We start from the raw sequence: 12,007 nt of genomic DNA on the forward strand, positions 1-12,007 counted from the left end.
TTTAGAAGGAAAAAAAAATTGTGTTGTAAAATATTGTGAGGAAGAGAAACTTTTGAAATAATGTTATATATATGCTTGAAATTATTCTCTGTCATCGAGAAAGTGTTGAATTTGAATTTTTTTAAGAATTTCCTTTGTTTGGATTTAAATTTTTCGGCATGTCGCGAAATAAGAATATTTATATATGATGTCGCATATCGTTGGAAAGCTAATTTTTTTCCCCACACAATGATGTTAATGTTTTTTGATTTTGATGAATATTTATGCATTTAATCCGGAAATCTTATATTGAAAATTATTGTTGTCATTATAAACTTTGCTGAAAGCCGTTCATTTTCTTAAATCGACCCCGTATTGAGAGAAGATGTTTTTCTTTTGGTTTCATGTTTGTGTTCGCGCCTCGTGATACAATTGGATAAAATTTTGGATGACGCAGTTTGCGCGACGAATTAGAGGGTGCGTTTTCTCAAGCCCCGCCCATCACTCAATTTACATATTATCACTGAAAAACTTTGGAGGCGTGCAGTTCATCTGGACCAGTTGCACGAGGAAGAACGGTCCCGCCGTTGAAGAATCCCCCCCCCCCCACGTAACTTGAAGAGCCCCTGAAAGTCAAGTCACTCAAACCCCTATGTAGTTCTGAACTGCCAAAAGTCGTAACATTTTACTTGAAGATGTAAGTTCAAGAAAAACAGCTATAAAAATAACAGTATGAAGCATCGTCTCGTCATATCAGTTGCTCCCAACTGATCCAGGAAGGAAGGTTTACTGTCATGCCAGAAAGATGAAGCCCAGCAGCTGTCTCTTGCAGTCCAGTCCAAGGATGGTACTTCGACCACACTACCCCGAGTGGTAGTACAGATGGAGAACTTTGATGCTCCGACATCGTAAAGTATGTGCACGGACTGTCGCTTCAGCAGATACAGAAGACATTAATCGTTCAATTCGCCAAGCAGATTCGCCCGTATAAGGATGACATGAAATAATGAACTGTCCGTACTGAGTGTTCAAGTTAAAGGGAACTGTTCATCGAAATCCGGTTGTCAAGAATGAAGTGACCTTAATATGGGAGATAGTGAGTAAATTTTCTCTTTCAAATTTTGTTGAGTGGTCAGGAAAAACCAAACTGCAGCGATATTTAAATTTTTTAATTTTTCGATAAGTAAAGTAAGGTATTTCAGCATCGTTGTTTTTTTATTTATATATTTTGTTTTTGGCTATATGAATTAAGAATTAAAGAACCTAATGTGCATTTAGACCTCTGTGTGTTGACATATTCCTTTTTCTTTGTGACTTAATTGTTTCGGTTAAAATGCTGTAGTACATATTTATTCAGGAGAATTACTCACCGACACACAAAGGGTTGTTGCGGTCACGGTAACAACTCAAAAATGGTACCCCCACTAATATGATCACCAGGCCAAAAGTTTTCTTTCTTGGAGTATTGTCAACTTAAATAGTACTCAACAATTTTGCACCACAACATAATTGGTGCCGTGAAAAACAACCATCATCACACTGGTGCCATAAAAAAATCCATAAAAACTTCAACCGTCACATTGATTTTTAAATTTTCGATAAGTTCAATTGTCACACTTCGATCATATCTCTCTGACACCTGCGTTCATCCAATGTAAACATATTCAAAAAAGAAGTCTCTCTTCATAACTCAAGCCCCGTGTGCCAATAAGGACACTCGTAGCTCTTTTCTGCACCCATTCAACAAGTCTATATTCCTCTGTAGGTATGGTCTCCAAAACCTTACAACATACTCCAGTCCACGACAAACTAAGCCGCGGAAGAATGACTTTAGAACGCAAAGAGACCTTTTGAAAATGAGACGAAGCATTCTATTTGCTTTTTTTCGACCACTGCTGAAGAATGTTCCGAAAACCTAAGCCGCTCATCAATGAGAATTCCCAAATCGGTGATCCTAGTTGCATCCGGAATAATTGATTTACAATAACATTGATTTCAACTGTTATATTTATATCTTCTCAAGCATGAAATTTAATGTCTCCATATCATCTTTTAATATTCAACTGCATAAATTCATATAGTTTAGGATGTTTTAAAATTAATTATGGGCTTGTAAAGTACATAGAACAAATTTCACAGCTTTAACTAAGAATTTTTTGAAGCAGAAACAAGCAGATGGATAACTTGAAGTTCGGGGGGGGGGGGGGGGGGGTGGAAATCGAAATACCTAGCCACCCATCAAAAAGAAAAAAAACCTATTCATTCTATGTTTCTTTCACGAGACACGAAGGAAGTCTCCATATTAGTTAACTTGAACATGGTTTGTATGTCTCTCAAAGAAAAATGGAAATATCATGTTATCCAAAAAGTGTCATTACAGAACACCTGGGCAGCGCCGGGTATTATAGCTATTATATATAGTCGGATACCATTATAACGAATACCGTTATAGTGAAAATCTCGTTGCAACGAAAACTTTCCATCCTTCCAATCAATTTACATAGTAATAATATATTGTGCAATTCCGGTATAACGAAATGAAAAATTCGTTATAATGAAATGCAAAATCTGTTACAACGAACTCGAAAACACGTGTCCAAAAAACAAAAGAATCAATCTCCATCTACTCTTTCAATGTTTTTGAAAAAATCTGCCAAAACTGAAATCACAAATTCAAACAGTAACTATATGATCTCCTAGGAAAAAGATCTAAGTTTCGAATTTACAAGATGTGGATGCAGCTGTCTTTACCTGGTTTCAGGACATTCGTTCCCGAAATGTGCCAGTTACCAGTACACTCATAGGAGAAAAGGTTTTGGAATCAGTACATGCTTTTGGATGCGAAAAATTTCAAGCAAGTGTCGACTGGCTGAATCGTTTCAAAGAATGGTATGGTAGCAAAACAGATTTGTGGGGAAGCAAATTCAGCTAACATGGAAAATGTGAATGAATGGAAAGCTGGTGAAATAGCAAAGTGATGAAGTGGTGATCTTTCCGATGTATTCAATGCAGACAAAGTCTGAATCTTTTTCCAGCTGCTACCTAACAAAACCTTGACATTTAAAAAAGATAAGTGCATTGGTGGCAAAAACTCCAAGCAATCTTTAACTGCTTTGTTTTGCTTGCAACATGAATGGAATCGAAAAAAGAAAGGTTATGGTGATTGGAAAATTTGTGAATCCATGGTGCCTGAAGAAAGTGAAATCACTGCCTTGTAATTACAAATCAAGGCTTGGATGACCACTAGCCCCTCATTAAAAATTCTTGTAAAGTTTTATGGGAAAATGAAGCGAAAAAATAGAAAGCGATCCTGCTTCTTATTGCCAATTGCACGGCACACATTGAATCTTCAAAATTAGAGCGCATTTGATTCGAATACATGCCTTCTAACTGCACGTCTGTTTTACAACCATTTGACTGATGCATAATTAAGGTGGCGAAAGGAAAGAACCGTATGCAACTGTTGAGATGTATTCACCAGCTTGATAATAAAGAAATCATAGTGAGGTCTGACGTCAAGCAAGCTATGGATATGATAGCTAGAGCCTGGACGGATATCGCTCAAAAAGGCATTTGTAATGGGTAGAAGAAAGCAAATTTAATCGCAGCAGAATCCTGTGAAACACTGTTAATAAAGCTGCTGAAATTACATCCACCAATTTGCAGCCGTTAATACATCGCAAAAGAAACGTTTGTTCCGAATGGATGCTGGACGATTTCTTTTCTCTGACGATGATGTCTTCACTTCAGAACCATCAACTGTCAACAATATCATTTGTATGATGCAAGAAAACAATGAACAATCACTTGCGGACAGCAGTGGCGAACAGCTTTCACTAGAGTATCCTTTAGTGCCTACAGCAACTGAAGCCTTAGCTAGTTTTGAACTCTAATACGATATTCATCAGATTCTTCCGGACCATTTGTTTGAGCATGGGTATACTTTGGAGGAATTTGTTTTCCTCTGCTTCTGCAATACTGGCGTAAAAAAATATAATGATTACGGATTATTTACCTCTAAGATGTTAATTAAGTAAAACGTATGCAAAAAACTTCAATGCCTAATTGATTTGAGTTGCTTTGTGTTATTTTTAAAATTCAACTTCATTCTTTTTATTATCTAGAACATAAAGAAGTATTTTTCCTCTTAGAATAAAATTTTACTACAATGATTTTTTTTGCGCATGTTAAAAATCGAAAATTCCTTCATAACAAAATTTCATTATAACAAAGTGATTTTTCCAGTCTCTTGGAGTTCGTTATAACTGGATTTGATGGTATAAAATTGATTTCCTGTTTGTGTGTGTGTGTGTATATATATATTCTCTATACAAATCTATAACTTTAGACCGATCGTCAACAAATTTTGTATATATACCAAACAGGGCTCCACCTGAACAATATCGGATACTATATGGATAAAATCTGTCAGAGCTGGGTAAAAAAACTGTCAGGAAACAATGGTTCTTGAGCCTCAACAATGAGTTTTGAGTTTTGAAATGGTTACTGTGGTTTCTTAACAATGTGTTTCCAACATGCACATGCTTATATAATGGTTTGTCTTTTCTTTAACGCTGCCAGTACATGGGGAAAACCAGGGAAGTGCCAGGTATTATAACTGGTTTGAAATAAAGGAATTAAAAAACTAATTTTTTTTTTTTTTATGTTACTGAAATTACCATAAGACCAAAATCAGTCAATTTGAAACTGCAAATAACTGTATGGGTGCATAATAAGGCAAATATTGGTTTTTTATAGCATATATATATATTATATATACAGCATGTCAAGAAAGTCATTACACAGGCCTTCTCAACACACAATTGCTTGTTGAAACATACTTCAATTAGAAAAGGCATTCAAATTATGTGCCTATTATATATGGCATTCATTTTATTAGAAAGAACTACACTAATTGTTATTTAGGAGCTGCTATTTGTTACAACTGAATCTCACTATAACAACTCCCTCTCCCCTATGGCGAGGCGCTAACTCTATAAACCAGGTTATTAAATTATTTAATCAAACTTAAACGAACAAAACAACTATTTACATCGGACGTTAAATGAATTGTAAGCAAGTGAACACAAAAATACAGCTCTTTTATCAGCGACTCTCGATCAATTATTGCACTTGTAGTGCCATCTACATGCCATCTCATTAACATGTGTGTATACGCCACACTCCTCACTCTGGCAGAAATGGATATTATATTAGTTGGTCATTACATTCAAAGAAAAACTCTATAGGATAGACATTTGGAAACGAAAACATTTGAGTTCTCTCAGTCGTTATAATGGAATGGTAGCTGCAGGAGGTGGAGTCATTATAACAAGCACTGATTGTATTATTTAATTTCTAGCTAGAACTTTGTTAGGCAGTTGTGGTGACTATGCAGTCAATGCATTTTAATCAATTTTATTTATATGACCCTTAATATTCTGTGGCCTGATGCTGCTGCCTGGTCCTGGAACTAAATTGGCTGTTATTTTATGAATGAAGTGAACAATAACTTACTCTGATGTACCAGACAAGACCCGGACTCTGTCCCTTGAGGGATATAAGCCCTTTACCTGACTGGAACACTTCCCATGCCGGGAATCGAACCCAGGCCTCCTGGGTGAGAGCCAGATATCCTAACCACTAGACCACGTGGGAGACAATAACTTACTGACTTCTTTTCAGACAGCAACACGTGGAAAACTATAATTGACTGATCTAAGATTTTCAATGAGTAACTGCATTATTTCATGAGGATCAGTACTGATAGTCCAAAAATTGATAAATTGGAATCTAATGGCATGTTTTAATAGGAAAGGGAGGGGGAGAAAAAATTCTGACAAAGAGAGGTGAGACAAATAAGATTGGAAAACTCTGTGCTGGTTTTCACAGTATCTACAGTCACAGTAGTGATAATGCAGATTCAGGTGATGGTTTATATTTAAAAAATCATGAATATTTTTGAATAGAATAGAATTATGTGAATAATTATTATGATAATTATTAAGAGGCTTATTTATAATTATTATGAGGCTATTTTGTGTTTTCTTTTTAACAATATAAAATAATTTTTACACTTAAATAAGTAAATCTATTAATATTTAGTCATATTTTTCAGGCATGTAAAATATTGATTTAAGCATGTATTATTTTTAGTCACATTTGACAAGCCATGTAAAGTTTTAGAGATTTGTCCAGCCCTGGTAACACCCCCCTCTAGTGCCTTACAAAAACTTTGTATGGCATAACTGCAGCAAAACTAATTTTGCTGCAGCTTCAGACTGAACAACATCGTTTTACTTGACATAAAATGGTGGTGACATTAATGTGACTCAACTACATTATTTGAAAAATATACAAATGCAATGCGTCCTGCTTCTGACTGGACAGTCTTGACCTTTTTTTTTTTGGACATCCTATTGTTTTGATAAAAATTGAAGTCATGAATTTGTTAAAAATGATCGGTGGTAGGCACTCAAAAATACCCCCAGTTTCTTACAGTTCCTGCACTATGCAGTTGTGCATTTGTATATATCTGGCCCTTTACTGTGCTAAAGTGGAAACAATACCCATGATTCTAATAAGTAACATACACTGCATCTTCCCCATTTAATAAAATTATTATTAGTTACGGATGCTCATGACTGTTTCTATGAAGCATCAAAACCTGCAAACATTACTACACAATCAGGATTTAGACCAGCGATAGGTCAGAAAATCCACTAATAGCAACATACGAATCATAAAACGAGCCATAACTAATAAATACACATTCATACCTTCTTTTGCCTAGCCTTCTTCTTATATGCACTTTCCTCAGTGAAAATCTTGAATTCTGGTATTTCATTCTTCTCAATCATTTCGTTTATCAACTTGGAATATCTCTCTTCATCAGTGAACTCGTAACCAATCAAATATTCTGAAACCGAGTTCATATCGCCTTGAAACTTGAGATACCATTTCTTCAGATCTTCTTTTTCATCGTTCGAACCTGCAGCATGGGGGGAAAAAAATCAATGTCTGCTTTGACTATGATACTTACAGAATAGACCAAGACAGGCTTTATGATTATACATGCATCATGGTACTCTTCCCCTCCCACCAATACTTTTATACCTTTGCTTCAGCTCCTTATGTCAAAATATGTGAATAAGGAGGAAATGGTTGTATCTCCAGTGGTGTATATGGATAGTGCGCTAGCCTGGTCTGCAAGAGAACTGGGTTCGATTCCTGGCTGAGGCAAGTCGACTTTAGTTTCCAAGTTCAGCACGATATCCAGTAAGAATTGTCTTAGACAGCAGCACGACAACAAGCATTACACTGAAACAAACTTCATGTTAGGTTCATGACATGGACAAGCACATTCCAACCTTTACCAATTCCTTCGAAGTTCCGTAGAGGCATATGGACGAGGTACATGTATGGTTTGGTAGTGTAAAAAATTTCGTCTATCTTTCATCTAATGGGCTGAGAAACATCTCTCACGATTCTATCTGATGGCACACTGCCACAAACAGTGAATAATAACTTTTCCTGAAATTAATTGTGTATTAAATGTATATAACTTTACCACTGACCTTTGTAAGCCTCTAGACATTTGTTGAGGTCTTTCCTTGTTATCGATGGAAAAACTGTCCTAAAATACACTAACCAATCTTTGTTTAATGTTTCATCTCCTGGCTCAAAGACTTCCCCTGGAAAAACACAAAACAACAATATGTGTATTGAATTCCAAACTGTGACACAATCATACATCACACACCTCCATCTACAAATCATCAGTTTGGGTTTTGCCACATGTCATTCAGGTATTTAATGGCTATCAACTCTCATATTTTATAGGTGAATTCAGTGTGGCAATTAAACAATAAAGTAGCCAAATATGGAGTCTTTCTAAGCTCGTTATATAATTTTTCATTGTAGGGCTTGCATAACTTGAATATGATTCAATCAATTCGAATCACTTTGCTACAATTCTGTCCACCAGTCAGCGCACATTTTACTGTATAGCAGCACTAGCAAGAACACGAAACAAACATAACTCTAACAACATGAATACATTAGAATCATGTATATACATACTAGTAAGAGGTGATGTATCGATTTATAATAAATCACAGATGTAAGGTCCACATCGGTATCCCGATTTTGAACACTGCAATGTATAATTCCAATGTTTGATATCAGTGGAATCTGATGTAACAACATCAGAGTTGAAATGCCGATAGCGATATAGTTAACTCTTTCCCTACTATATCCGGCCGATCCGGCCCGTCATGCAGACTACCAGATTTGGCCCAGCCGGCCGAGGTGGGGGGGGGGGATAGGCATTTCACATTCTTTTATTCCATGGGTGGGACGCAGTGACGAATTGTTGACGGCTGCTGAGTGGGGTTCTTGTCGGAGAAAGAGGATTATTTTACAGCTAGTTGCCTATGAAAGAATGACTATTGACAATGACAATACCTCGGATGAGCTTTGAGAAAGACGCGTGGTTACTATTTTTTGAAATTTCGTAGGGTTGTTTGGTTTAAACCTTGGTTTTAACCAAGTGGTTTTTTTCAAAAAATCAAATAAAAGGTGCCTAAATATAATTTTTTTCCCTTGAAAAATATTATATCAGTTCATTATTAGCCAAAATGTTTCATTTTTACCACATTTTATATCCTTGGGGTACATTCTGATGGTATATCTTTAAATGCCATAAGATTTTATGAGTGGTTTTTTTCAAAAAGTCTCATAAACGTGGCCAGAATATATATATATATTTTTCATATGAAGTATCTTAGTTATATAAAGTTGTATGTGAAGCCAAAATTTCTCATTCTTACAACATTTTCTAACCTTTGGCTACATTATGATGCTCTATTTTAGCAAATTCATGAATAAGGATTGCATCACACATCTAAATGTAGTGGTGTATTATCTCACAGGGTTTCTTTTTCCCTTCACAAAGAAGCAGCTACAGTAGTGGCACCATCATGCTAGGGGCAGGTGGTCCTATCATCCAATAAAGACACCAGCTGTCCTTGAAGGACAAAGACTAGTGTACTAGTAGTTACATTACCTCACAGACATTTCAATTTTCTTTCCCATAAGAAGTAGTATATCTTTCAGTCTTAATCTTCAATAGTTTTTTTTTTTTTTTAATACTTTCACTGTTAGGCCCAGTTAATCAGGTTCTACTGTATAGAGTAGTAGACTACTTTCCCATAAGTAGTAGCACATCTCCTACTGTATATCTCCCAGTCTTAATATTCAATTTTTTTTTTTTTATACTTTCACACACACACTGTTAAGCCCAGTTAATCAAGATTCTACTGTATAGTAGTAACAGATTTATGAAAAATAATCAGCTATATACAGGGTGATTATAATTTAAGTTTTGATTCCAAAACTATACAATAAGTACTGATCAGAATGACTTGAAAATTTGCATGGATACTCCTGAAGCAATGAAAGCTTCTTTCGCAAAAAAAACGTGCAAAATGTGCAAGTAGATGATGCTGTACTTGGCCAGCAGTATAATCTATTTTGTGCAACCACATCATTTCGGCACTTCCACAGCATCAGTGTGTGGATGGAACTTCTATCAAGATGCACATTGCAATACCAGCAAAGCAGCTGCTGAAGACCCATTTTGACATAATGCACAACCCTTGCAATTTCTGGCAGTGGGGGTACCTCAAAATGTTATAAATAGTGGTCAGATTGCAAACTTTGGTGAATTGCAATCTCCAGCACAGAGTTATCTCCTTCCTCAGGAATATTAGGGGGGGGGGGCATGTTTGGTTTAATAAAGCTGAATTGCAAGCACATCCACATTATGACCATGGCATACTCCGATTCTGTTGTTGAACAAGAATTTTTGTGCTTTCAACCTCATAGCCAGAACACGCGGTGGACAACATATTTAAAATTTCTTAAGTTGTAGTTATTTGTTCAATTAATTCGTTTTTTGTGATGTTTCCATGAATTATGAAATCGTGAAATGCTATAATTAGGCTATCATTCTGCCATGACTGGCTATCGTTTCCATTCTGCGAGCAAATTTCCCACATGTTGGATGATGTCATTAATTTTACATTTTTAAGTATTTTTTCCCCTTTATCAAATAAAATTGAATTTTTTCAGGAATATTCATGTCAATTTTCAAGTCATTCTGACAATCGTTCTTTTTTTACAGTGTTTTGAAATCAGAACCTTAGTTGTAATCACCCTATATATCGTAAATCATTGCTAATTAATCTGCATTATTTATGCTTCATTAAATACATTATATTCACCTAATTTTTATTACTTTTTGCACAATAGCTTCCTAATTAAGTATACTGAAAGTAACTGGAGAAAAACCTTTATATATTATATGATTAATAATAACATTAAAAGAATTTTCAAACACACAGTAATCCATTAAGTTAAAGCAAAAAATAATTAAATTTAAAAAGGTGGTTTTTGTTAAAATGTAAGAAATATTTATTGATTAATTAGTATGGGAATAGTGTTATTTACATTAATAAACATTTTATTTTAGTTAATTATTGGAAGTTTGAATGATTTTTTAGAAATTTCATGTTTTTAATGTTAATACTATTTAAAACCAAAAAAACCTGGTTTAAACCAAAAAAACGTTTTTTTTACCAACCCTGAAATTTCGCCAACATTTTGATTTTCATTGAAAGTTTATTTCGTTTTCTTTGAAACTAGTAAAAGATCCGCCAGCTAGCTATAGGTTTAATTAGTAATCGAAGAATTTTTTCCGTAATACAATAGAAAAAAAACCCATTAATTTTAATATATCAGAATATCTTAATTTCTTTTTGTAATTAAAAACTTACAAAAATTTTATTTTGGGACATTTTTTATGAAACACTCAAAAAGTTCAGATGCACTGTACATCGGACCCATTAAATTTTGAAGGAATCAATGTCGAAAAAGACAACTAAATATTATGGTATTTGCACATCACTGTCGTTATTGTTAATTAATTTATGTACAATTTCAAATGATTTCTAGAACTAAGATTACCGAAGTTCGATCTTTCCCTATTTTTTCTAGCTGTTTGTGTTTTTCTAGCAAAACATACGTACACCAAGAAAATAAGATGCTTCCGTCAAAAAAGTAATTAAATATCGGTAAAACTGAAAGGGAAATTTTTATTTTTTATTTGTTTTGGATTTAGTGCGAATTCCATCCTCCACATCCAACTGCAGTGGTTCTCAACCTTTCGTCACTCGTGGCCATGCTGCACCACCCCCCCCCCCCCATATATTGAATCCAATTGGCTCGGATCTCCTGCATCACGGGCCTTCTTATGCGGGAGGGAGGAAATTAAGAATCATCCCGGACCCCGGGGTTGGTTCCCTGTCAGCTCTACCCTTGTGGGGGTCATGCCAACACCTACTAGAGAATTTTCAAGGCCGCAACACGAGCTCATGACGTCACTAAACTTAGGCGACTGCTTGCGCTACGCACTATGGAATCGGCTTGATATATGTACCGTACTCATTTATTATTCCGCGAGTAAAATTGGTGCTATGAAATATTTCTGCCTTAACGTTTTACTAGATGAATTTAGATTATATATATTTATATTTTTTTATTTTACTCACCCCCCCCCCTCATTTTTCAGTTCAGACAAAAATACAAAAAATTCCCTGTACTTGTATAGGTTCATAGAACCATTGAAAATATGAGCCACAGAAAAAAATTATCCTTTTTCTCCTTGAAAATGGTTTTAGGAAAATAAATTTATAACTGAAATGAAATTTTTCTCAATCAAGTTTCATATCACACACCTACAGAGAAAAAAAATCAACAGAAAGTGGAAGTTTTTTTTAAATTAATATTTTCTAGTGGGTGTTGGTCATGCTCGTGCCTCCCTTGCCTTGTTCATAGTTCATCTGTGGCAAAATAATTTAGTATAGATATTGTACATCCATAAAAGAACCACTTCAAAGCATAGGCACACACATACGCATCAGTATTTCCAGCTCGTCGTGACGCCCCTCACAAAAAAGTGGGAACA

At 35.2% G+C, this 12,007-nt stretch overlaps 1 protein-coding gene and 1 non-coding gene across 3 annotated transcripts in view; both read right to left on the bottom strand.

The window, feature by feature from the left end:
- LOC149081426 (uncharacterized) overlaps positions 1 to 12,007 on the bottom strand; it is a 191,939-nt gene that overhangs the window by 152,128 nt on the left and 27,804 nt on the right. For both annotated transcript variants that reach the window (XM_089238360.1, XM_089238358.1), the window contains 2 exons: positions 7,557 to 7,673; positions 6,759 to 6,970 (listed from right to left, as the gene is read on the bottom strand). In XM_089238360.1, the coding sequence (XP_089094486.1) occupies positions 6,759 to 6,970; positions 7,557 to 7,673 (329 nt within the window). The remainder of the gene's footprint in view (positions 1 to 6,758; positions 6,971 to 7,556; positions 7,674 to 12,007) is intronic.
- TRNAE-CUC (transfer RNA glutamic acid (anticodon CUC)) lies at positions 5,566 to 5,637 on the bottom strand. The gene has a single exon. It is a non-coding gene; the product is annotated as a tRNA-Glu (tRNA).

The sequence above is a fragment of the Pholcus phalangioides genome, unplaced genomic scaffold (genome assembly GCF_987345545.1).
Source record: "Pholcus phalangioides strain wild (caught in Gottingen) unplaced genomic scaffold, Ppha-v1.0 ptg000010l_1, whole genome shotgun sequence".
NCBI lineage: Eukaryota > Metazoa > Arthropoda > Arachnida > Araneae > Pholcidae > Pholcus > Pholcus phalangioides.